This window comes from Asterias rubens, chromosome 20 (genome assembly GCF_902459465.1).
Source record: "Asterias rubens chromosome 20, eAstRub1.3, whole genome shotgun sequence".
In the NCBI taxonomy this organism is placed as follows: Eukaryota; Metazoa; Echinodermata; class Asteroidea; order Forcipulatida; family Asteriidae; genus Asterias; species Asterias rubens.
Genome location: NC_047081.1, coordinates 11781471 through 11808098, shown reverse-complemented (window position 1 = coordinate 11808098; position 26628 = coordinate 11781471). Strand labels below are relative to the sequence as shown.

The 26628-nt window shown below is 40.4% G+C and overlaps 1 protein-coding gene across 2 annotated transcripts in view; it reads right to left on the bottom strand.

Annotated features, from left to right (window-relative positions):
- The window catches only part of LOC117304062 (sushi, von Willebrand factor type A, EGF and pentraxin domain-containing protein 1-like), a 40418-nt gene extending 14662 nt beyond the window's left edge, over positions 1-25756 (bottom strand). The window contains exons 1-34 of one of the 2 annotated variants that reach the window (XM_033788551.1): positions 25591-25756; positions 21125-21181; positions 19088-19217; positions 18259-18377; positions 17444-17623; positions 16610-16798; positions 15752-16003; positions 15193-15369; positions 14762-14953; positions 14313-14507; positions 13735-13935; positions 13202-13405; positions 12663-12763; positions 12231-12402; positions 11637-11861; positions 11148-11336; positions 10298-10495; positions 9520-9655; positions 9170-9288; positions 8518-8709; positions 7869-8066; positions 7276-7476; positions 6555-6791; positions 6133-6321; positions 5771-5974; positions 5262-5519; positions 4737-4985; positions 4388-4600; positions 3292-3879; positions 2815-2976; positions 2155-2316; positions 1736-1897; positions 907-1116; positions 409-550 (exon numbers count right to left, since the gene is read on the bottom strand). In XM_033788551.1, the coding sequence (XP_033644442.1) occupies positions 409-550; positions 907-1116; positions 1736-1897; positions 2155-2316; positions 2815-2976; positions 3292-3879; positions 4388-4600; positions 4737-4985; positions 5262-5519; positions 5771-5974; positions 6133-6321; positions 6555-6791; positions 7276-7476; positions 7869-8066; positions 8518-8709; positions 9170-9288; positions 9520-9655; positions 10298-10495; positions 11148-11336; positions 11637-11861; positions 12231-12402; positions 12663-12763; positions 13202-13405; positions 13735-13935; positions 14313-14507; positions 14762-14953; positions 15193-15369; positions 15752-16003; positions 16610-16798; positions 17444-17623; positions 18259-18377; positions 19088-19217; positions 21125-21181; positions 25591-25648 (6461 nt within the window). In that variant the 5' untranslated portion in view covers positions 25649-25756. Of the gene's footprint in view, positions 1-408; positions 551-906; positions 1117-1735; positions 1898-2154; positions 2317-2814; positions 2977-3291; positions 3880-4387; positions 4601-4736; positions 4986-5261; positions 5520-5770; positions 5975-6132; positions 6322-6554; positions 6792-7275; positions 7477-7868; positions 8067-8517; positions 8710-9169; positions 9289-9519; positions 9656-10297; positions 10496-11147; positions 11337-11636; positions 11862-12230; positions 12403-12662; positions 12764-13201; positions 13406-13734; positions 13936-14312; positions 14508-14761; positions 14954-15192; positions 15370-15751; positions 16004-16609; positions 16799-17443; positions 17624-18258; positions 18378-19087; positions 19218-20992; positions 21053-21124; positions 21182-25590 lie in introns of both variants that reach the window. The other variant, XM_033788550.1, reaches the window with a different exon arrangement.
- Between the last annotated feature and the right edge of the window lie 872 nt (positions 25757-26628).

Sequence of the window (26628 nt, the reverse complement as noted above, 5' to 3'; positions counted from 1 at the left end):
TCAAGGCACCCAGGTGAAATTTAACACACCTCCTATTTACTTTAACAGATCTCTTTCTCATACCGTCCATTTTGTTGCATTTCCAATGTTTCCAAGTGAACCGATGAAGTTAAATACACCTGCTCGGTTTGCAGATACCCTAGAAATACACCACCTTATAGACGATGTGACCTCATAACATGATTCGCGTGCATACCGCCAGAAAAAAACCTTTGTGTTTTGGCAGCCAGCTAGAAAGTGTATGCAATCTTACCATGACTACGCATCTTTTTACTCAGCCAAACATGACGTATACAGTGTTTTGTCAACAGAGGGGGGTTTGAATGTAAACATAGGTCACATCATCTATAGAAACATTTCTCAAGGGACCCGAGTGAGATTTAACACACCTCCTCGGTGATTTCTCACCTGTTTATCTCCAGCTCACAGTTGGTGCCATGGTAGTTCACAGGACATTGGCAACGATAGCCAGCGACAGCATCTTGGCAAATAGCATCATTCAGACATGGGGACTCGGCACATTCGTTAATGTTCAACTCACAAAAGTGACCTGAACCAAAAAGACCAACATTCAAAATGACAAGCTTAGCAAAAACATTTCGTAAATTAATTTTTTCTAAGAGAGCAGGGGTTAAAGATAATTTTAATTCAAGTTATAAAATATAAAAAACTCTTGGTGATAAACAAAAAAAAACTTTTATCTTTCGTAAATGCGAAACTTCCATCCAGTTACTTTTGGTAAAAAACTGGGTTCTCAAAATGTTTTTTTATGTCAGATAAAGGAGGAAAAGTCATAAAGAAATAATAAAATGTTAAACAAGGCTACAAAATTTATTTATGTAAAACAAGCAGATCTTTAGTAAAAATCAAGCATTTTTTTGTGAAAATCTTGATGCTTTCTCTAACCTTCAAATCCAGGAATACACAGACACTGATACGTTGCTAGTCCATCCACACAGGTTGCGTTATTCCCACACATGTTACCTTCACAGTCATCCACATCATCTTGGCAGTTCATTCCCTCATAGCCTGGTGGACAGTCACATCGGTAGCCATTAATCAGATCAATGCAGGTAGCCTCACTGCCACACGGTGAGCTTGAACACTCATCAGCATCTGAAAAGAAATTAAGGGTTTAGAAAATGATTATAAAGAACGTTTTGATTCTCCAGGCCGTGACAAAGCTAAACCGTCTGCGAATTGGTGTTGAATTGGTGAACAAATTCAGACAGGGCTTGGTCCAAAGTCCAGCTTGTGAGATTTGAGATTAGATTTGAATTTTAAGTGCCTTGGATCTAATTTGGGGTCATGAAGTGGATTGGTCCCTGATTGCAGTCCTTTTGATTGACTTTAATTAAATCCATCTCATTTAGAGTGAACAGTTTTTTTTAAACATCTCTGTTTTTGTGTGTCATAGATTTATTGACATTTTAATTATTAATGTAACTGTTCATGTAATTATGCTGCGGGCAGCAAATTTAATAGATTTTTAATAAACCAGTGAATATAATGTAATATAATATTGTGAGTGTGGTGTGGTGCAACAAACAGCAGATCATATCATCACAACCTGCCTCCTGTTTAAACCACTGAATGGTTTCCCTGGGCCGATGGAAGTGGATGAGGCCAATAGAGAGTGGCTGCCTCAGTGTTTTAGAAATCTAAAAACAAATTGTTTTCAAAATACGCAAATTTAAACTTGTGCACACCCAAAAAAGAAGTTGAAGTTATTTACCGATGCAGTCTTCCTCTGTACTGGATCCGGTGATTAGGGTGGTGCTCCTCCCTGGACACAGTATACAGTGATGCTTCCCACTGCTTGGCTGATAATAGCGAGGTTCACACGGAAGGCAGGGTGCAAGACCCGTTTCAGAATAACTACCAGGAGGGCAGATCTCTGTTCAAATACAACCAAAGAAAAAGAAAGTGAAGAATTAACTTTCCAATTTGATCTTAATTATAAACAATAAACAGATTTATTAAAACAAAACAAATCTTTACAAAAATATTTTTTTGTGAAGGGTAAAAAAAAAAATGGTTTATTGTTAGTAATAGAGAAAAAACATACCTGTTATAATGACAAACATGACAAATTTTGGAAAAATTTCTCTAAAACATTCTCTTAAATTCTTCACCAGAAAATGAATTCCTTACCTAGACATTGATTGAGGGACTGAGACCCAAAGTTTTGAGTAGTCTTCTCTTCAAGGCATGTTAGGCAAGACGTCTTGCCAGTCTCTGGTTGATACTCTCCTAGAAGACACTTGGAGCATGGGACGAGACCAGTCTCTGAATATTGACCTGCTGGGCAGACCGCTATTAAAAAATATAAGAAAAACAATGTAAGGATGGCTGTGGTTGAATCAAAAGGGTGGTGTACGGGAAGTGTGGGTTACCTTGCATCTCTGCTTTGTGACCCAAGACGATGCGCCACATGATAGCTGACTGCCCACTCTCTCACCTTGATGGTGTAATCGAAGCCCTTCACCTGGCTGAGGACCTAGCTATAAACTGGCTTACGGACTTCAGAACGGGATCAGCATAGCAATACGACATCATCATCATAATATTATGGCAGAAACAAGGCTATGATGCAATTAAGTTTGGGTTCATTTGTCTGAATAGACATTTCAATCATTGTGCAGCATGAATTAGATTCTGAACTTGATCAGTGAAGAAGTAAAACAAAACCTGAATCATAGTATTTGCAAGTAACAAAAAGTGTTAAGCCCATTAAAAACAGTTCTTCCTTGGTTCTATGATGTCAAAAAGTACAGACTTTTTTAGAAGGAAAATAATTCCTTTTCCTCTTACCTTCACACATTGAGCTGGTTTTGGCTCCCTCCGCAGCTGTTGAAGTTCCAGAGGGGCATAGCACACACTCTTCCTTTGCCTGCTGGTCTTGATAGCTACCCTTGGAGCAAAACTCACAATCATCTGTGACTGAATTGTACCAAGTCCCTGAACTGCAGGCAGCTACAAGCGCAAAGTCAGGGAAAAATAGTATAAAATAAAATTTCTATTTTCAGTGGTTTACCCATACACCATTAGTTTAAACCAGATGGATGTCTGGGTGTCTTTTGGATACCCTATTGTAAATTTCAACACCCTGATGTATCTGTCACTATGTGTTGTAAAAGAACAAATTGGACACCCAGTTGTTATATTTCTAGCAAGTTTAGACAGCCTTTTACAAAACTATGGCTAAAACCACCGATGCTTCTTTTATAGTCTTTTAAGTTTATTTGATCAACATTTTGTGTAAGAGAATTATAAAAACTAGGGACTTACTGCAGTGATATGTTTCATTGCTGACAACGTAGCCCAGTTCACATGTCAATTTAGACTCTCCATACGACATCATTTCATCAGCCACTTCCAAGGTAACATTGCTCACGCTCATTGCTTCCATCGTCCCGTTACCAAACGCTGACATCAACACCTCCGCTTCTTCTTTCATCTTGGTCTCCGTGGTAACGACTGCATCAAGGCTCTCAATCCCCACCTCATAATTGACTTCAAATTTCAGATTGAAGCTGATGAACGCTGCGTAAGTCACCTCCGCATCACGTCTTCGCCTCCTGGTGCCATCTTCTAATTTTTTAAGAAGCGGACTCTGCTCATCCTCCTCAAGGAGGTGGTCGACGCCCCTACGGTAGATTCGAGGGCGGCCCCCTATAGATGAGCCTCCCACTGTGCCACAGATGACTTGAATGTTCTCGATGTTGCATTTATTTGTCAGAGAGCAGCTGTCCATGTAGGGTGAGGATTGAATCATTTGGATGAAGGCTTCGGCGATTGCATCTTGGGTCGATTGATCTCTGCAATCTCCAGAGAAGTACATTAAGTCCATGGGTAGTTGGGTTTGGCCACGACGCACTGAGAAGAAACGAAAAAACTGTTAAAGAACTGCTGTTATTTTCACCAAAATCTTCCTAACTTAGGATTAATCCTAGGACTTAGGTCGAGTTAAGTTCCATAACCAAAGACGTTAGGACGCATTGAACCCGTCCTAAGTAAGGACAGCTTGAAAAAAGACTAATCAGAGCGTTTTTGCCCTTCTACCGACGCATACTATAGCACCGGAAACTCTGTGTTTTCCCCGAGTTCTGTGAAAAAAAGTCCACAGGTAAATCACTCGGGTGGGATTCAAACCCACGAATCCAATAACCAATCCTTTAGAGAAATAGTTTTTCTAGGTACATTTTACAACCGCAGCCAAATTTGCATTTGAAAAACGTTACTGTCAGAAACATCTCAGATTGTGTATTCCGATTACGGATTCTTCCAGCGTGACCACTTCAAATTTTCGCTGATATCTCAAAAACAGGTTTATGTTCCCTTTCAGCAGTGACATTAAATCAAACCACGATTTGGATGAACTTACTTGAGCAGTCAGGCACAATGCTGTGAGGCATCCAGTTTCCAGACAAGGAGCATACATACTGGTCTGGATGCGTTGACGCACGAGGGCGTCTTCCTCTTCCTCGTGGACGCGAGATCTCATAACCCTCGTTACAGAAGATGCTGCAGACATCACCCGATGGGATGCAAGACAGGGCACCGTTCTTGGGTTGATCAAGGGAAATACAACCAACACCTGAGGGTAGAAAACAATCAATTTATATCTCACTGATTCTTTTCAATTTCTCATTTTTTAAAATGGTAAGTAAATCCAAATGTTCCATTTTTATAGTTGAGAGAATTCTCCCCGAAATACAAGACGTTCATCTTACGTTCAACAATGATGGTAAACTGGCAGACTGCCTTCTGTCCGTTATCGTTGTTGCTTGCAGTGTAGACCACCGTGTGTCTACCCCACGGCAAGAGGGCAGTGTTTCCCTCAGCGAGGTTGTTGTTGACCTCAAGGTCATGACCTGTGGGGTCACGGAAAACTGGCTCCTCCCATGTCACACTCGTTATTTTGCTATCGCCAACGACCTCGTAATCTTCCGGGCAGAACACAACCTCTGGCACAAGATCATCTGTAGGAAACCAAATCAAAAGGGTCACATAATTGTAACGTAAATCACACAAATGTCAGCTGCTCTATTGATTTCAGTTAAACTATATTTATTATATACTTTTCCTTTTTAAATTCAATGTCATAAAAAAGTTATTTTCACCCAGGGGGACTGCCCCCCAAAAAATAAAGTTCCTATGACATTCTCTGTATCAGAATAATCGTCCTTCCACATTTCAAAAAGTTTTGTCAAAATAAACTTTCTCCTGCAATAAAAAAACCTAAAACAGAAACTTACCATACACAGAAACTGTGAATTTGCAAACGACAGAATTGCCGCCATGATCCGTGAAGTTATACGACACCTCCGTAAGAGTCTGGGTGAATAGGTATGGCGAGGTTATATCAGAGGGTGAAGTCACTAGAGTCAGGGTATTAGGCGGCAGGTTGTCTCGTACTGTAGGAATGTCAAAGGTCACTGAGGTACCTGATGGTTCCTCAGACTTTAGAGTGATGATTGAAGATGGGCAAGAGGTCAGCATAGGAGGAATTTGATCTAGAACAAAAAACAAGAGTTTAAAAGTCAATACTTTCACGCCCCTACCGATCACTAGCGACTGGTTTAAGATCCTGTCAAGGGTTTGAATGTTACCCATATTGGCATAAGAGTAAAAACAATATCTTTTCCCAATGCAAAACCATCTTCTATTATATGTAAGGTCCATCTAAAAAAGACATTATGCATCAAAATAATCAAGGCTTATTGCCATTACTAATTGTTAAGGGGGGGAGTCTAGTCTTCCTTACCTTTGCAGTTGACATTCACCTCATCCAAGTCCACATCCCACAGTCCTTGTCCCCCACATGACACCGACGACACGCCCCCAATGAGGGTGAGAGCATTTAAACAGTACAAGCTGCACGTGGAACCTGTTGGCGGGGTACCAGTACTGCAGATTGATGGCGTGACATGGACAATGTCCGGCAGTGAGATGGTGTCGCAGGTAATCACTGAAAGAAAAAAAACGAGACTTCAAATTTTTGAACCCAAGACAATGAGAGACTTAAGAACACTACATGTAGGTGGCAGCAGACTTACCAAGTAAACTTTCATTGTTAATGTAGTTCTGAGCGTGCGCACATTACTAAGAACAATGGAAATGACTTACATTCACAGTGAGGCCCTTCCTCAATTTCCCAGAACGTTCCTGTGCCGTTAAATTCACACGTTGCCTCGTTAGAGCCAACAAGTCTGTAGTAATCGATGCATTTCAGGTGGCATTTGCTGCCATACACGCTTCGGCATTCACCGACAAACTCCCCAAAAGGTGGAGGTGACAATGTATGACACCTTCGCTCTGTGAAAAAAGGAGAGATTTTTGTAAACTTTAAACCTAAACTTTGATGGCTGCAAGCTTATTTCTTAAAGAACTGTGTATTTGTAATTGGTCACTGGCAAATATACCTTTTAAAAACATGCTTAATCTTTTAGGGAATTTCTTTTGGCATTGTTGGTGAAAGAGGAAGAGGCTTTGCACTGCAATTGTTTTTAAAAGTTTTGTACCAGACCTAAAAAAGAAACAATTCATACCAAGTACTTCAACATCGAAGGAACACGTATCCGAGTTACCAGCAGCATCCTCGGCGACACAATTAAACCGATAGTTGCCGATATCATACTGATCAGACCCAGGGTCACATGACACTGTCGGTTGGCCATTGTTATCTGTAGCAGAGACCGGTGGGTTGAATTGAGCAGCGGTTGTTCCTCGATCGGTATAGACGGTCAGGAAGGATGGGCAATCAGCGAAGCGAGGAGATTCAATATCTGAGGAAAAGCAATCGAAGTCCGATTGAGTTTTGCCTTACACCAAAACGAATGATTAAGCCTGGTTCATTCTTCATGCGAATGAATTTTTACGTCACAGGGCTGTTTTTCGCAGCGAATGTTTCGCAGGAGTTGAGAACAAGTCAACTTCTTTTTCATTGCGTCAAAATTGCAGGCGTCTGCAACTAGGAATGACACTCCTCTCTCAATACTCCTGGACAAGAAGACCCAACCTACAGAACCCTATTGTGGAGGAGGAGCTCTCAGGCGCACCTACCAACAGCAACTCTCTGATGACCTGGGATGGTTGGTATTGGATTGAACCAGCTTCACCAAGCCACTCAAAATGCCGAACAATGGAAACAAACAATTATCAAAACCAAAAAAATGTAGCCAATGAGCAACGCCTGTGCGCTGTACATGCACGGACGTCACCCATGATGATGATGATTGCAAATTTGGTGGATGACCTCTCTCTACTTACCGATACAGTGGACCTGAGTAACATCTTGAGACCATCCTCCGTTCCCCTGACAGACCACAATCATACTACCCAGTGGCTCCACCCTGAACCCAGACTGGGTACAGGTGAACATGCAGCTGTTACCAAAAACGGGCTGAGAGGCGCACACTGACGGGAATACCTCAACGCCAGATCCAGGGTAAAGGGTCTGGCATTCAATTTCTGTCACATTCAAGGATAAAAAAATAATAATAATAATGACAATTTACATATAAGCGTCCAGCCATGAAACACGCTCCTGGGCGCCAGTTACCTTATTCTGGTAAGCATAAATCTGTTGTGCTAAGCTAGTTTTGCTTAAAAGTAGCTCTATGAAATTGGGCCCAGGATTGATAAGCGTTTTTCTTTCATGATCTTTGGAATATTGAAAATACCAGGTGAGGATAATAATACAAAAAAATAATGCGCCAAATCAACCTTAAGAAATGTTCAAGGCGCAGAGAAGATGTTTATCAAAACATTACCTGTACATAATATATCCAGTGATAAGACGCAAAAAAACAAAAAGGGAAAACATTAAAAAAAATTGATTTTAGAGTAATAAAACTCTGTACCATTGCAGACGAGATCCGTGCCTGACCAGGATCCATCGGCCAGGCATCTTGATCTTCCATTATCGGTTGTCTCTGCTTCATAGCCATTCAGGCAATAGAAAGAGCACTGAGTCCCATAAGTCTCCGTTGCATCTGCTTCACTACTACAACCAGACTTGATGGAGTTTGGTGGAGAGGTCTCGGATGGGCATCTCACAACTGGAAGAGTGAACCATGAAATGAACCATTAACACCAGAAATAACACAACATTAGTAAAACAGTTTTTAAGTTATGAACTATCCACCTCAACAAATTCTCCAAAATCTATTTCACTACTTTGCTTGAGTTAGAACCCAGCATGAGGCCAAGAAACAATGTTATAAGAGCTTGAATGTTTGGATGTTGACTTACTAAAAGCCCTTTTTGTAACCATGGCTACAGCTTAGACATCAGCTTAGGCTCTGTCTGCCTGTTTGAAACCCCTTATGAAAAGTACACATTTTCAAAATAACTGAAGAAGCACAAGCTCTTGGCGTTGTTTCGAACAAGGGCCATAAGTGGAACATTGTAATGGATTTGAGACAGCCCCTGTCAAGAAAAATTCATCTTCATATCTTCAAGTAGAATTCCTAGAAGCATAGGAGACACTCATGTCTTATCAATACTCACTTGTGCATACAGTAGTCTGTCCCTCCCAGTATGGCGTATCGTCGGTCGATACTTGGCAGGTTCTGGTGTGCGAGCCACTCATCGTATAGCCAGTATTACAACGCAGGGAGCATTGTGTGCCAGCAATGGGGCTAGGGTTATTACATGAAACGGAGCCTGACGAAGGGGCTAGGAGTCTCTCACAACGGTGAACTGTTGGGGTAAACAAATAAAGGCGTTAACAGGGGTCCCTTGTCACTCCAGTCTGCAAACATTCTGTAGAAGTTCTGTAGGATTCTGTGGGTTGGGGTAAAAGAAACAAGGCTGTTAACAGGGAACCCTTGTAATTTAACAGTGTGACCCTTGTCATTAGTGGTTAGGCATTCCAGTCTGCAGATACTTCTGTGGAATAAATACTCAGCAGCCAGCCATTCTGTAGCCAGTACTAACGAGGGAGGTTGGGGTATTTTTAGGGTGTCATCAGAGTTTTTAGGAACAATGTGATCCCAGCACTAGATCAAAGAGCAGGTTATCTTTATAGGTGGGCAAAATATCAGTTGAATTTCTTCACAAGTCCGACAAAAAAAGTCTGAATTCAGATAAAAGACTGAAACTTCTCATTCATGAAATTGATACATGAGTTTAAACCAACCGTCCTGAAATTTGGTCTTACCATTGACTGTGATGATGACATCACACTGATCAGAGTTACCCGTTGGATCAACGGCGATGTATGTCACAATAGTCCGCCCCTCTGGAAATCGGCTTCCTGGTCCCCTCCCGTTGCCTTGCCTACCATAATAAAAATTATTAATGTTGGGAAAGTGACTTCTTTCAGAACATTTTGTTTATGAGGTATCAACAAACTCAGACAGCCATATCAGTCTCAAGTTGTTTAAGGCCTCTCTTAAAACAGAGAAAGTGCCAAATTAAAACAAAACAAAAGTTCCCCGTTATTTCAGTTATGTGTCTAAAACGTTCCAAAGCCATTGAAGCCTTTAATCTTTCCCTCACTCCACATACTTGCTCACGGTGACGAGTCCAGAGTTGTCATTGGCGGAAGGAACATCGAAGTTCACTAAACGAGAAGTCCTGTTGAACTCACTGCTGACTGTCAGATCTTGCGGACAGGTGCCGTCAAATTGTGGTCTCTGCTCATCTGGGGAAAAATAACTCGATTGTGTGAGAAAAAACTTTAAACAGTTTTCTTCAGAATTTAGCTTCAGGGTCTAAAGTCTGGCATAATGGTCTTAAGTTCAAGTCCAGCTCCAGTCAATTTGTCTTCATTCAACCCAAACAGTTTCCCTGATGGTTCATTTTCTTTTCTTTGTATTTGTCAGTATGTTTTAGATGATCTTCCTGTCAAGGCAACTCGACAATCTCCCACAAGGGTATATAACCCCAAGCTGGCAACAGCCAATCTCTCTCATACAAACACTGGTTTAACGTCTATGATTATGAATTGCACAAATCAAGAAACTGTGACTCAATAACTACATGACAATACTCACACTAGTCATTGTGAAATCGGGGGTTAGCTTTGTAGAATTCAAACCCACAACCTCGTGATAGTTAGCCCTGCAATCTAACCACTGGACCACTTTTTAAGTCTTGTTTCCCGCCCTGTTTCCCAGAGATTCTCTCCCCCATATGGGAGATGAACATGGCCATGGGCTGGATAAGGAGGATGTTTCAAAAGAGGGCGCTATCAGAAGAAGTTTGTACACAGTTCGCAGTATGAGGTACATTATCTCCTACCACACCTACTGAATCACTGTGATTTATTTATATTTAAACTTACCAGTACAGGTAACAGCTCCAGTATTGTCCCAAGATGCATTGTCTGTACAGGTCTTACTTGAAGGTCCCTGTTGAACGAAGCCGTTGCCACATGAGAAGTCACACTCTGTGTTGTATGGCAATGCCTGGGCCAGGCTACAAATTGCTGGATCCACTGATCCATCGGGCAGTGAGAAGGGACCAGGACACGTCACCACAACTGTCAAGAAAATATAAGGGACCATAACAGTATAGTCCTTGTCATATAAAGTGACAACAATACTTGGGTTAGCTACAGACAGTTGGCTCTCTACATACGCCAATTTCATTGAGCTGCTTAAACACACTACAGGTTACCAGCCATTCTAATTACATGTCATTTTTATTGTGTGTGACTGGTCCTCAGCAAAATCTTGCTTAGCTGACAAATTCATTATTTAATTAGCAGGCCTTAAAGCCATTGGACACTTTCGGTAAACAGTATTGTCCAAAGGCCCACACTTCGTGTATCACAACTTATATATAAAATAACAAACCTGTGCAAATTTAGGCTCAATTGGTCATCGGAGTCAGGAGAAAATAACGGGAAAACCCACCTTTGTTTCCACACGTTTTGCCGTGTCATTCCATAATTCTCGTTGTCAAAAATTGATAATTGTTTTAATGTTTTCTCAAAAAGTAAAGCATTTTATGGAATAATATTTCAAGAGAAGTCTTTTACCATTACCTTCTGTAAACCCTGTAAGTTATTTGTAAATCTGTGAACTTTTATTTTTTGTTCTGTTCCGTATAATGGCTTTAAAATAACCCACAGCAATTGCCTTGGTGCCCCGTGCCATTGCCTTGGTGCCTCGTGCCCAAATTTTATCTACCTGTACACTGGAATTCAGCTCCACTCCATGAACCATCTGCCCGACATTGTCGCGTCCGATATTGTTGACCACTCGTTGTCCTTCGACCAACGTCGCAACGAAACAGGCATGAGTCTTCATAAGTGGCAGTGTCACCATGGCAACCGAAGATGTTGCCATTAGTGATGGAGGGATACGAACATGTATTGACTAGGAAAAGAAAATGTTAAAATGGCATCAATGTTTTTCTCTGCACTAAAGTAATGATAAAAAATTCTCAAGTATCAATGCACTTTACTAGTGCCCTGTTCATTGGGACAACAATACTCCAGTAATATTTCTGATTGCCCTGAGTCGTATACAGCCCTGAGCTGCCAAGGCGCTCTGAAGGCTCTTTTAAATACAACATCAACCTCTATCCTTCCAGGTAAACATTATAAAAAGTACACACAATATCTGCAATGAGTTCAACTTCTCTATTTCTTCCATTCATTTCCTTCTCCAAATTACCTTCACAATACGGCTGTGACCCACTCCAAAATCCATCCACACTTTGATCAGTGTTTCTCATGCATCGTCTCAAGTGGGTAGCGCCCTCTGATGACAGAGTATGACCAGTCTCGCAGGTGAATGAGCATAGTGAGCCATAGACGGGGCCGTCTGCGCATGAACCCTGCCCGGCTACCAGACTCAAGATCCCATTGGCAGGTGTTGGAAGTCCAGGGCATCTTGTCACTACAGACAAAAAATCAAAAGAGAATATTAAAGAATTGGCAAGAAAAAAACTTGTCTTAGATCACAGATTTATATAAAATTTACACGGTCTAATGATGATGATAGTAGAAAACATCAATTGAAATAATTCTGTTTGAATGAAATGTCATATTTGATGAGAAATAATGAAAACTAATATACCGTTTGGAGTTCATCGCTCAGTCATGTCAGTGAGCGTTTTATTCATTTTATTTTAATCGATGTCATGCAAAGTGTGTACCGGGTAATCAGTTTTTTTGTTTTTTTGTTTTTCAAACATCCACAGCGCAAGCGCCAAAAACGAATGGATAATTTTTGTTTGTTAACTAACAATTAAATACAATATCTAACCTTTGGCCTCAACTTGCAAAGAGCATGACTCTTGGTTGCCAGCGTTGTCTGTTGCCCTATAGACAATAGAGTAGACTCCTTCATCAAACGCGGTTGGCTTGGTAACGCCGACAGCGACAGAGTTTATGGTCACCACGACGGCAGTTATATCAACGTGACCAACATCAGTGGCCTTGGGAGAAATAAGACAGGTCAAGATATTTGTTTTTTTTAAGACAGGTCAAGATATTTGGGGTTTTTAACATAAGGAAGAAACTGACTGGAGAGATTTTTGGTGCAAAACTACCGCTTTCTCTAAATTTGTATAACATCAATAGCTCTCAAGTGCTCTTTACCAAATAATTTTGTTATGGTCATTAATGTTTGGAGTTATTACTAAAAGTACACCAAGCCCTTTAAACCACTTGACCTTCAACCTCTATCTAGACTTACCACAACTGGTTCCCAATTCCAATTAATAGAGACACGAGTCTGACCCTCAGCAGCAAAGAAAACTTTATCACTTGGACATTCCAGAACAGGTGCTGTTACATCTGTAATTTAAAGGTGGTATTAATAATAATAATAATATCCTAGTCTTATATAATGCACGTTTACCAACAAGGTACTCAATGCACTTTGTATACATATTTTTTACAGAAAGATAGGTTATTGAAGTCATGACATTTTGAGACCCAAATGTAGCACCTTATAAGTGTTTACAAGGTGCTACAGTGCATTCAGCGGCCATCGCCAGGCACACCGGGGCGAACCCCTTCTCTTTTCGATAAGTGCACTGGGTTCTTTTGCGTGCGCTACACAATGCACGGGACTAAAGGCTTTACGTCCCATCAGAAGGACCAATCAATAAAGTGTCTTGCTAACGACTCTCAAACCCACACTCCGCAGATCTTTAACACCAGAGCTCAAATCCGGTGATCCTAACCCCTGTATTCCCTGGGGATAAGAACTACAGTGTGAAAAGGGCTTACCTGTGCATAAGGGATTGCTGCCATCCCATGAGCCACTCACTAAACAGGTGCGACTAGCTGGCCCTGATCGGGTGTAGCCATTGTTGCAGGAGTACGAGCATGATGTATCAAATGGCAGACTGGAGATAGCTGGCCTGGTTTGTCCACTACGTGTGCAGCTAATTGAACCATGATTGGGCACAATGGGCCTTGGACAAGTTATTACTGTCAATAAAGGAGATTTATTTTTGTTGTTAACCATGTGTGAGCAAGCGAGAGCATTGGGAATTTTATGTAAAGAACCTGTAAGCGTTTGTCTTTTATATGGTTTTCGTGCTATAAATGTTTTATTTTATTTTTTTTAATTTTTCAATAAGCCATCTGCGAATAAGATTTGTATAAAGTCTGGCACAATGACTTGTTTAGGCACGAGTTACCGCTTAATTTGGAATTCCTCAGACTTGAGACAGTTGCTATGTTAAATGGCCAATGCAAACTTTTTCAAGTTCTTCAAAGCATTGATTTTTCAAACAAAACCCGTTATAAAATCTCACTTGTGCAAGAGATGGTCCCGGCCGACCACACCCCGAGATGATTACTGCCGCTCTGACACACCCTAGTTACGGGAGTCCTTGGTGTGTAACCACGGTTACATGATAGTGTACACCTAGTGCCGTAGGATACACTGTCTCCGTTGCAGTTGCTCCGTTGACCATTGGCTGGAGTCGGCAGGGCATTAGTAGCACATGTAATTTCTGCACAGAAAAAAAAAACCAAGCTTAACAAATCGAAAATGTAAAAAATCTAATACATTTGTTTTGTGAAGTATTCCGTGGACAGCTTACAAAATTCGTACCTTTATTAAAACAGACATAACTCCTCTCAAGAATGATGATTTTCTTTCATTCTTTTTCCCTAATAAGCAGGAGAGAGTGCTTGTTAAATAGATGCTTTACTGAACTTTTGTGTGTCATTTGTTTGTTTTGAAAAACATCACCAATCCCGATCAACTCCTATTTGACTCACCCTGTACTGAGCGATTTATAAACCCCTAGGGCCGGGTGTAATAAAGCGTTATATAAGAACCAAGTATTATTATTATTATTGAATCCTTTCCTAAGTATTTACTGACCCTCGCACACCGGTAGTGGCTGCAACCATTGTCCATTAGGTCCACATGATATAATGCGGGAACCGGTCAATCGGTACCCGGTAGCACAAGTATAACCACATGTTGAGCCGTAGTTCACATGATGACCAGCTGAACAGGTACCGGTGTTGGTCGGATTTAGCCCTTCTCCAGGTGCAAGTGTTGCACATGTGTTAACTGAGAATTATCAAAAATCAAAAGTAGAAAATATTGGTTTTTACTTGAGCAAAATATTCAGCTTTGACAACTTGGGAACTTCTTAAGAGAAAATTTAATTATGCATTAGCCACATTATAAAATATTTAAGACTGTCATAGATTATCTTAAAACCACAGTGATCAATGAATGGTCAAATAGTAGAAGGGTTTTAAACACAAATCAGTACGAACATTTTTAAATTTTTTAAAACAAAATTAAACTGAAAATTTTACTTTGACATCCAGTTGTTGTCCCGCCCCACACAGCATTGTTCTGCTGAATGGTACATCGTCGGACTGAACTGCCTGTTAAGGTGTAGCCAGTATCACATTCAAAGTTGCAACGGGAATCGTAGGTGCGTGGACAGGAATTGCCATCTCTGAAGCTACCATGGGCTGGAGCGGTCAGGGCTGGACAACTCCGAACTAAGGGAGAGATCATCATCAGGAATCGCATTCAAGTTATTTAGAAAGAAGTTAGTGAAGCAGTTGTGTTTGACTGTACAGCGCAATTAAGTTAAGTAAGTTAAGTTAAGTAAATATTTAATATGTTATAAAATAAAAAACAAAAAATTTAAAGTGGTTAAAAAAAAAACCTGTGCGATTAAACCAAAACAAATTTATGGTTAAAAACGGAGAAATCACATCCCTGTAATTGGTCTTACTTTGGCAGGTAGGGCGTGGCAGGCTCCACGATCCGCTGGAACGGCACAAAGAAGAACCCGCCCTGGATAACTGGTATCCTGTTCCGCATTGGAAACTACACGACGCCCCCTTAATGTATCCATTAGGACAGCTGATCACCAAATGGGGGCTGCTTTGATGTGCTGGACATGTTATTACTGTTGATTAAAAATAATGATTCAAAGTTGGAATAAATTTAGTTAGCTTCGAATTCTGGGGAAGCCTCTTGGAAGAAAACCAAAATGAAAAGTTGTCACAATAAGGCGTCTAGTGAACCCTTTTCAACCTAGAATCACAGCATCTCAATGGACTAAGAAATCAGTTCGTCTGGATTTCATAAGATTGCTGAAGTTTTATATATAGCTCCTGGTAAATATAGTTTATTTCTCAAGACTAAATGGGCAAAAAAGAAATTTGGATTTTGCAAAAAAAAAATCAAACAACGCATTTTCAAACTTATAAACATTTTCCCCATGACGACCTTTTGATTATTAAAAGTGTTAAAAAGCTTTATAAATGCAATTAAGTTAAGTAACACACCTCTAACAGTGATAGTGAAAGTACAATCCCTCGTGTTGCCTTGTGCATCCGTTGCTCTGTAACGGATTGTATGTGACCCTTGACTGAATCGACTTCCTGAACCAGCACCTTGTTGTTTCTGTACCGATAGACCAATTCGCACATTATCAGTTGCCGTAGGTGTCGTGTAAGTGACAATAGCGCTCGTCACCGCATCCTCTGCAACCACAGAGATGGGGTTGGGACAATAGCTGAAACTGGGAGGTTGAGTATCTGTAAAGGATAAAGTATTTGTGAGTGATGCTTAGGATTAATCTTAGGTCTTAGGACGAGTTAAGTTCCGTATCCGAAGACGTTAGGACGCATTGAACTAATCGTAAGTTGGGACGGATATTTGTCCTATAAACTTAAGTTAGGATTAATCCTAGCATTTCGTGAAATTGGTTGCAGGTTGTATTAAAATTCAATTTTACATTTGAAGGGAGCCATGTCTATGCTTCAATATTGTTAAATAAAACCCCATGTTGGTACCACCTTTGGTTCAAAACTTCTATGTAGAAACACCAAGGAATACGAGAGAATAAAACTGAGAATTAGCGTTTAAAGTTGAGTTGTTAATTGAAGATACACATTGGCACATTTTCTTTCAATGCCGATTTGAGACTCTTCCCAGGTTTTATGAACTTGGGCCCTGACATTAAACATTCCGTTACTAAACTTAACGCCGACTTTGGCTACAGTTAAGGCTAGATCAGCACGCCTGCAAATGTTAAAGATCAGGCAGACCTAGCCGTAGCTGTTGCCTGAAGTCGCCGTTTAGGAACTGGCCTTATTTTGTCTTCTAATGGAGCAGGTGCATAAAATGTGTCTATGTCATACCAATACAAGAAGGTGTGGATCCAGACCAGCTGCTGCCGCAGGTTCGGTAACGTGTTGATGAACTACCACCGCTAGAAAACCCATAGCCACTGCTGCATCTAAAGGTACACCTACTGCCATAGTAGTTGGAGTTAGAACAGGTAACTGTTCCATGACTGATACTTGTTAGACTTGGGCTGCATGTTGTCACTGGATAGAAAATCAAACCAAGTATCATGAGTTATGCTGTTGGGTAGGGCTAGAATAACATGAAGGCCAAGGCCACTATACTGCTTTGCTCTTGGCCTTGGTGATCTTAGACAAGTTATTTTCTTACCAATTCTTTAACTTAACTTGTCTTCTAATGAAACAGGTGCATAAAATAGGTCTATGTCACACCGATACAATGATCCAAGGATTAGTAGCTTCAATCCTTCTCTCCTGTCCATTACACTCCCTCCAAGTACTTACCACTTTGTTGTGGAATAACAAAACACTTCATACAACTTGGACAAAGCAATTATGGAAAAATATCTTGCTTAACGAAGTGCCAAGACCCACTCAAACCCACAGTCTGCTGATCAGAAACACCCAAGCTTGATTCTGGCGCTGTTAACCACTTGGCCTCGGCACAACACAAGGAGCGAGTTCTTTCGAGTCATAGGGATGTGATCGACAGGAGAGAAGGATTGTTTTTAAAAAAAATGAACTATGAGCGCAAAGCGAGTGAGAAAGCCTGCTTGTATACATTTATCTTTGGTTTTGAAAGCCATACTTTGCAATATTGAGTGATCCATATGATTTTATCTTCATTTTCTTCAAATTTTAATATTTAAAAATGTTCAAAAAACGTACGTTGGCATGTTGGAAATGAATGAGACCACGTGCTACTACTACGGCATGTTGAAGTTGAGTGTCCGACCACGTGATATCCAGTAGTAGGACAGGTGAAAGTACATACTGAGCCAGCGATGTTGGTCTTTGAGCAGGAGTGCGTACGATGACTGCTAGAAGGAACACTAGAGCATCGGAGGACTGGGTAAGAAAATCAAATCAATCATGAGTGTCACTTTTCCTAAACACAAGGGTGTGATTTTAAAAAAAAATGTTTTAACGCAAGTCGCCTTACACACAAGGCCTGAAGGCCACTTCAAGCTGTGGGCTCAAATTATTTCTTTCCAGAGGCCATTGCCACCTACTCCTAGGGCTGAAACAGGGTTGCCCCCTTTTAAGTCCATACGGATGTAGGCTTGGGTATCATCAATCCGAAGCCTGGCCGGTAGAGCAGAAAGCACTACCTCGCCAATTTTACGTAGCAAGTGTCACGACCGGGTTTCGAACCCCCACTGTGCCGATCAAACACCACTCGGCCGTGACATGCCATAGTGGTAGGCTGTACACACAAAAAACTGAACAATGAGTGCAAAGCGTGAAAGCTTGCGAGTGCAAAGCTTGAACCCTTGCAAGGGCAAAAGCTTCTCAAACTTTTATCTTTGGTCTTGAAAGCCTTTCTCTGCAGTCTGGGATGCTCCATATTATGGGTATCTTCATTATTTATGAATTTGATCTTGGTTAAAACAAATTTTTAACAAATTATTACATTTAAGCCATTTAAGCCATTAGACAAACACACACGCAACTTCATCATCTAAGTGATTATTCAAACCTACCCGTGACAGTGATATGAATTGTACAGATTCTTGTATTCCCAGCCCCATCTGTAGCTTGGTAGGTAATTGTTGTTAGCCCTGCACCAAACCGAGATCCTGACGCTGGTCCACTGGTACGACTGTTGACGAAAAGGGAAAAAGTTGAGCGCTCGAAATTCACACTGGACCGCAAGCAGAGGCCAGTGTTTGTTTGCGTCAGCCAGAAAACTCACAATAGGACAAATCCGATAGACACTTCAACAGTCTTTACAAAAACTATTATACGACCTTACTTTAGTTACACTTAAAGTTACTGGGGTGGATTTCACAAAGAGTTAGGACTAGTCTTATCTCGAGTTAGAACGAGTTACTCGTCCTAACTTAGGACTACCCATATGTTTTTAATATCTCCTGGGCTAAGTCCTAAGTTAGGACTAGTCCTAACTCTTTGTGAAATTGACCCCTGGACACTTTGGTAATTCTCAAAGACCAGTATTCTCACTTGGTGTACATCTCAATGCATAAAATAACAAGTCTGTGAAAGATTTGACGCAATTAGTCATCGAAGTTGCAAGAGTAATAAAAGAAAAAACAACCTTTTTGCACAAATTTGTGTGCTTTTAATAAAAGGCTTCAGGCCTGCAGGATATTTTAATGAGACTTTATCTCTTTCTTAAAAACTACGTTACCTCAGAGGGAGTCCTTTCTCACAATGTTTTATACTATCAACAGTTTACCAAGTAAGTTTTTGACATGCTAAAAATTATTTTGAGTAATTACCAAAAGTGTACAGCACCTTTAAGTTGTGACCTTAGAGCTGCTATTAGTTGATATTGTTTTACCGATTTACCTGACTGATGGAGTCCCGCGGTTATCCGTCGCCGTGGGAGTCGGGTAGGAAACAACAATTCGGCCATCGGCTTCACTCGTTGTCCTTGTATATGGCCCGGGACAGGATATAAAAGTTGGTCGTGTTGTATCTAATAACATAAATTGTGTTGTTAAAATGATTAAACAACAGGTCTAAACTGTGGTGTGTTTCACTTTACTTGAACAATTGATAGATTCTAACTCTGAAAATAATTTTTTATATTTAATAGCGGGGATAAAGGAACAAATTTCTGCAATTTATCCGCCCTTCTAGGTCAAATTACACTGAATTTTATTCTTACTTTGTTCTTAATTTTATCCAGAATATTCTTTTGGAAAAAGATGGTTTAAACACTGTTTTCCATCATGAGGTTAAAACAAAAATTGCAAAAAATACAGCCTTTCCTTCACATGAAATATTATACTGAAACACTGGACTGATCACTGATGATGCTTCATCGTCAGTCTTACTTACCTACTTACTTACTTACTTGAGATTGATGGGAGAAATTGTTTAGGCTTATGCCTTTGAGAACCTATATCCTATCATAATATCCTTCCAGTAGACATCGAGCTCTTTCTTAAATGTTCACACTGTCTTGGCATTTACTACTTGGTTTTGGAGACTGTTCCAGTCAGAGAAGAAGTTCCTTCTTCACCCATTGTTTTTGTTGTCTATTAAAGTACTACTGAATGCTCCTACCTACATGTACCTAGCACCACTTTTGTGGCTAACCCAAGGATTCAGCTTGGCCAGAAAAGTGGGACAGTGAATGCAAATGCAAAGCTTTGAGATGCTAACATACATGGATAACATGATTAGAGGAACAGGTGAGGACATGAAGAGAAATAAATGGTTTCAAATGAATATGGAATCCAAAACAAGGGGTCACAAGTTGACCAAGTATTGGGGCGCTAGACTCCTTTTTTCGAAATTTTGTCATGCTATCGGTCGTACTAGCATACCGGTAATACCTTAATTTCAAAAAAGGAGTACAGCGCCCAGTTAGTGGGTCAAGGTCACAAGCTAACATTTTAAGAATCCTGACTGCAAGACATAGGTTAGGAAGAGACAGCAGGACTTTTGCAGTCCGGAATATTAATGACTGGAATAGACACCACTTTTTCATTCAATATAAAACACCGGTATACATCTAAATTACCTCAATGAGATATGTCCCTTTTTGAAAAAATGAGTGAAACAGCTGGTGGTGCCACATGGAAAGTTATTTGAATAGACTTCCTGAATCTGCAGTAAACACCTCATCCATCAACCAATTTAAGGGAGAGCTGGAAAGTTTGTAAACAAACTGCGCACGTAACATTTTAGATTGTTTGCTTTTATCAAAAAAGAAGAAAGTGCTGACAAAATGGCGGGCGAAATAAATGCAGAGTGCACTCCGCATTTATTTCACTCGACTAGCGATGAAAAACAAAATATCACCTTCTCTTCTTCTTCTTCTTCCTTGTAAAGTGCAGCCTTCAAATGATTGAAGATGTACGCACTGCGTGTGAGCGCATGTGTTGACTTTGCCAACAGGAATTTGTGTCAGGTGCAGATAGAATTATGTACAGGTGCGAGTAAAAAGTTGGAGATGAATGTATTTATTTGCAATGGTTAAAAGCACCAATTGAAGGTTACACACTAAAAACCAAGAAGAAGATAAGTTGTACAACATTTCCGAAACAATTTAAACAAATTTTACTTCGCTGGACAGCTACCATACACACACGCACACGTAAAATACACACAGCTGCGCCACCACGCAAACAACGTATTGCAATGATGTTGCACTTTCTAAGCAGAAAATTGGGGCTTTCATTAAGGACCCTTTTTGCTTGTTTACCGCTTTTTAACTTTTAAAAACAACAACAAATACCTTACCAGGAGGGGGTGGCGGCGGTGGGGATCTCCTTCGTCGTCGTCTTCTTCTCCTCCAACACTCTACGAAGAAAACAACTCAGGCCTATTTATTATGTTACAAATCAATAAAAGCACAGTCCCGGTTTCACTTACCAGGAGGGGGTGGCGGCGGTGGGGATCTCCTTCGCCGTCTTCTTCTCCACCAACACTCTACGAAGAAAACGACTTATTTATACAATTCATCAAAACATACAACTCATCAAAACATACGGGTCCTACTACTTGCCGTCAACTCACTTGCTCCGTCAACTCGCCGTCAACTCCTCCAACTCCTCCAATATACATTTAAAATCCACAAAAGAAGCATAGAACTGTAAAGTATCAGCTCAAAGAGAATTTGCGTAATTTTTAGGTCATATTTCGGAATAAAAATTGAGTTTTTTTCTCGTGAAAAAATTATCTCGAAGCAGCAAAACCGTCGGCCGCCATCTTGCTTTTTCACAGTGATTAGTCTTGGCCCGAGATGTCAATGATTGGTACTTTTTTTTTTATCAACACAAAGTCATTTTTGTGAATGAATTTTTACCGAAAACCATGAGAAATATGTAGTTTAGCCCAGACTTGACACTTCCGTGCCCCTTTTATAGATTTTTCATGTAAATTTAATGAGTTGACGGCACGAAAATGAGTTGACGGCGAGTTGACGGCAAGTAGTAGGACCGAAACATACACCTCCCCTGCAGTCTCACCTTGACCTGACATTTCAAAAAGAATTGGAAACAATTCCTACACCTGCCTGCCTGCCTAGCCTGTGTACACGGGCGCCACGGCCAATTTCGTGCCTTTTGATTTTGGAGCCAAGCCGAAGTTTAGAAAAGGACCAAATCCGTCATTCGCCGTCACGTGTTCGGGGGTTGGGGCGGGGCCTGAGGTGAGTAACAAAAACTCATCAAGAGTTCAAAATTTCATTAACAGACAGGTGTCAGATGCAATTGGGTCCGCCATGCAATACTGTCCGCTCCGGACATGTACATGTGTGTGCGCGAAAGCGAGCGTGAATGCACTGAACCTATTAATATTATGCAGCATGAGTATACACGCATTAATATGATTGCAGCGAATACCCAACGGCCAAACATTTTTCATGTCATTCATGACATGCACTTAGTTAGCTTGTAAAAAAATGGCGAACGTGTTCCGTCGACTAAGGGTGTTTAATTTACTGCAAGGACGGTTTTGCAGGGGGCGGACACAACTGCATATGCAAATGTGTCCGGGCGGACATAATTGCATTATGCAGCAGCGTCCGGGCGGACACGATTGCATATGCAAAACCGTCAGGCGAGCATTATTGCATACGCATAGATAGTATTGCATAGAGGACATAATTGCATGCGACACAGGCCGTGTCTGACTCTAAACACACGGTCATAGCCGTAGCTGAGCTATTTTTTAAGACATGATAATTATTAAAAAAGAGTTTTATTTGCTAACTGAGCCTTTGAAATCGTAAGTCTAGGTTATAATTCCATCGGCAGATGTATAATGAGGTTTTTGCAACCTTGTGAATGTGCACATCCGAGCCGGCTTCGTACTTTTTTACATCTGCTTGGGCAATGCAGGAAACTCAGACCGGAGTTAAATTCTTTCCACAGAAAAATAAAGTGCAGCGGTTCGTATCACTTATACCAGATGATGAGCAAATGTTAACTTTTTCAATAAAAAGTACGAACTAAGCTTTATTGAAGGATAACAGTTTCGCACCACTTCCCACCCCCTCAACAATGTAGTCAAAAGCCATGTTCATATATCATCATTCCAGACCAATAGCTAACTGTTGAAGGAACACTCGCAGACAGATATTTTGTTGTGCAACAGTTGATGGCAGTGTATAAACGTAAGCACTTTATGTAACCACCCTATACATAAACTGACAAACCTGCAGTAGAAGTTTGATGAGATCGCCATCTGGGTCACGAGAAGATAGTGAAAACCGATGACATCATTCAAAAATGAATAAAACGCAAACCGAGCGATAAAACTACAAACGGGAAATTAGTTTTATTTATATTCTCATCAAAAGAGAAATTTCAGAAAGAAATAATAATTTCAAGGGAATTTTTTTCTACTATCACCGTATAGTTTTATGTAAATCCAGGAATTTCCCCACTTACCAATTCTGTGAGTTCCTTTAAACCCCAAGTGAGGCGCCGACTATTGTTTTACAGGTAGGCTGGGACAGCTCAACTTGACTGTGTTTGTCAGAATTTAATAAGTTTTAGTGTATGGGTGTCTGGGCCAACACTCAAGGAGATCGTGACCCCTTTTCACCCAGACGGCAAATCGCAACTGGGGACAGTCCCGATAAAACACCCGAGAGAGCAAACTTGATTGTTCGAAATACAACAAAATATATTTAAACAGGACAGCACGTTTAAGGGCCTATCATAAACATTTTTCAATAAAAAAATGTAGGCTCGCGGCAAATTTGTTTAGGTGTCTCAACAATGTATGGGATTGGTACCTGTTGTGTGAGAGTGGGTAAACATTTGTTTGTCTTGCTTTGGACTTCAACCGCTGTAGAGACCCGCAACCGCTGCATGTGAACACTCAAACCCGGGTTCGAGATTGTAGATCATAAATGCATTAAAAAGGGACACGTTCTATATTTTACTTAACATCTTTCTAACAACCATATGCAAATCATAACAAACAGAAACAGTTTCAAACGCATTTCATAGACCAACTTGCCAGATTTAAAGGCAGCGGACAACACTATTGGTAGTTACTCAAAATAATTATTAGTATAAAACCTTACTTGGTAATGAGTAATGGGGAGAGGTTGGTAGTATAAAACATTGTGAGAAACGGCTCCCTATGAAGTGGAGTAGTTTTCGAGAAAGAAGTTGTTTTTAACGAATTTGATTTCGAGACGTCAGATTTAGAATCTCGAAATCAAGCACATGAAAGCACACAACTCCGTGTGACAAGGGTGTTTTTTTTTTTCATTATTATCTCACAACCTCGACGATCGATTGAGCTCAAATTTTCACATGTTTTATATTGTATGCATGTTGAGATACAACAAGTGGGAAGACTGGTCTTTTACAATTACTAATAGTATCATGTGTCTTTAAGGCAACGTGCCTTTTTATAATGGTTTGTTCACGATTTGGGTTTATTTTTCAACGCAGTGAGAAAAAAGTTCACCCCTTTCACCCGGATGCGCGCCAATGCATGGTAATGACACCATTTTCGAGTCATAAATTGATTGTTTGGCATCAGTAAAATTTTAGAAAAAAATGTATCCGGGCAGATTCATGGAAGTTCCAAAGGCACACACGCACATGCAATATTTTACTAAGTCTGCAAGCTTTCCACTTTTGAATGATGGAGTGAGATTATTCCCACAAATAATTTGTGGGGATTTTACCAAAGACATTCTAGCTATAGTGACACTATTGATGGTAACTATTTCGGACCATACAATTAAAAAAAAAAGGTCTATGCATAAGTCTGCTAGCTTTTCTCTTTTATAACTTAATTGAATTGAATGATGGAGTGAGATTATTCTCACAAATATTTCGGGGGATTTTCTCAAAGACATTTTAAGCTATTAGGTGACCCTATTAACGGTAACTATTTCGGACCATACATTTCAAACCTCAATGTTTAAAAACAAAACTGAAGGCCCTAAACATATCAGTCCATTAAAGTTGTGTCTTTTACGAGAAAATTGTGAAAATACACCGCAGCGTTTCTGTATCCATGTTGCTTTTGATTGACCCTCGATCCTCCAGAAAGTCGGACACGCCGAGGGTCGAGAGCTACGTGTTAATCGAAACACTAGGCCTAGCCCAATGTACGTCTCGCAACATTTTGTTATCTCAATATTGTGTTCAAGCTCAAGTAAGCCATGATATTTGAGCTCTATACTCAAACGTGAAACTTTGCCGTTTTCAAGCGTAAACACATAATGGAACTATACCAACGGGTACGCCGCATCATGGCCGCATCTATAAAAAATATCGAAGTCTTATATAGCGCACGTATCTACAAAACAAGGAACTCAAGGCGCTGAGTATAATACAGACTTTCAGAAAGATAGGTTATTGCAGGGATGAATTCTGAAACCCAATTATTTAGCACCCGTTTATAAGGTGATGCGGCGCATACAGCAGCCACAGCCAGGAACACCGGGCGAACCCCTTCTCTTTTCGATAAGTGCACTGGGTTGTTATGCCTATCCTGACAAACAAAATAACGACAAAATTAAACAATTTAAAAAAAATCAATCTGCGACGGCCCTATTGCCAAATATATATCTCGTGACATAATTATATTCCCCTTCCCTTCCCGTTGTGTTGTGCAATACAACAAAATACCCCTACATTTGGTTTGTGAATGCAACTCATCGGTTACTCGAGGTTGACTTTATACCATACAGTGATGACGGCATACCAAATTATTGATCCTTTGTTCCGTGATTGTGAATAATAACATTATTGCTCCATGGTAACAACTATTTTGCCCTACTTTATAGTTTTAATATACACACAAAAATACATCTGATAGCTGTGATATTGTAGACAAAAAAGAAACTACTTTAAAAGTTTTACCTGCTGGCGTTGAAAGGAGGAATATGGCGAGAACTACCAGCAAGATCTTGAAATGCATCCTGGCAGCTTGGTTTACAAACCGAATCTGAGGGGGGTACCACACTGCACACTCTGCTCCCGGGGTATCTCGCAACAACCTTGCTGGCCAACCGCAAAGAAGTTTATTAGCTAACCTGAACCAACAACAGTCCTTCTTGTATTACCAGACAAACATTCCAATGAATAATTAGTAAAACCCGGGCCCTCCCCCTTCAGTCTTTGTTCTGCCACTCAACGGAAAATTTAAAAGCTAGTGGCGCAATAGGGGGAATTCCCTGGAAAACCTACTTCCAAGGACTCTTTTGGCATTCTTCGGTCTAGTTCATTCTGATTGTCAAAACCGTCTCGTGATTTAATAATAGCATAGAACAAGGACTTGTTCTATATGATACGAGTAATACCTTCCTCCGTGGTAAACAAATCCATTTACATGAATATGGCGCAAAATGCAGAAGCCTTTAGGCCCAACATAAAACAAAAAACATGAAAACAAAGTATTATATATTGGCCTTCTGTAAAGGCAATCATATCAAACGAAAGATTCAAACAAGTAGTCTTAAAATGGCCCTTGAAAAAGTGAAATAACCACCACTCTTTTTAAAGAGCCAATAAAAATTATGAGGGACAACTCGAAATAATCTTAAGAGTAGTGTTTTTCACACTTTTACATTTGGAGAGTAGGGATTGTGTCCAGTAGAGCGAAGAAGACGCACAAACGAATGTAGATGCTCAAGAGCTTTGAAAGTAAGTTTTAATTTACGTAATTTTGATCGGGAGCCAGCAGAGGGTCGAGTTCGTTGGGTAACTGGAGAACGAGGTGTAACGTGAGACCGTAAAAGGCTACAGCACTCAGCGCTGTTCAAACCACGTAATTGGATTTAACCCAACTTTCCTGCCGCCCCGGACACCCCATGCAAAGAATCAAGTATTGTTTTATCATCATTGGTGTGTCACACGACTGATCTCGGCAAATCTATTCCCAGGGATGTGATGATTTTT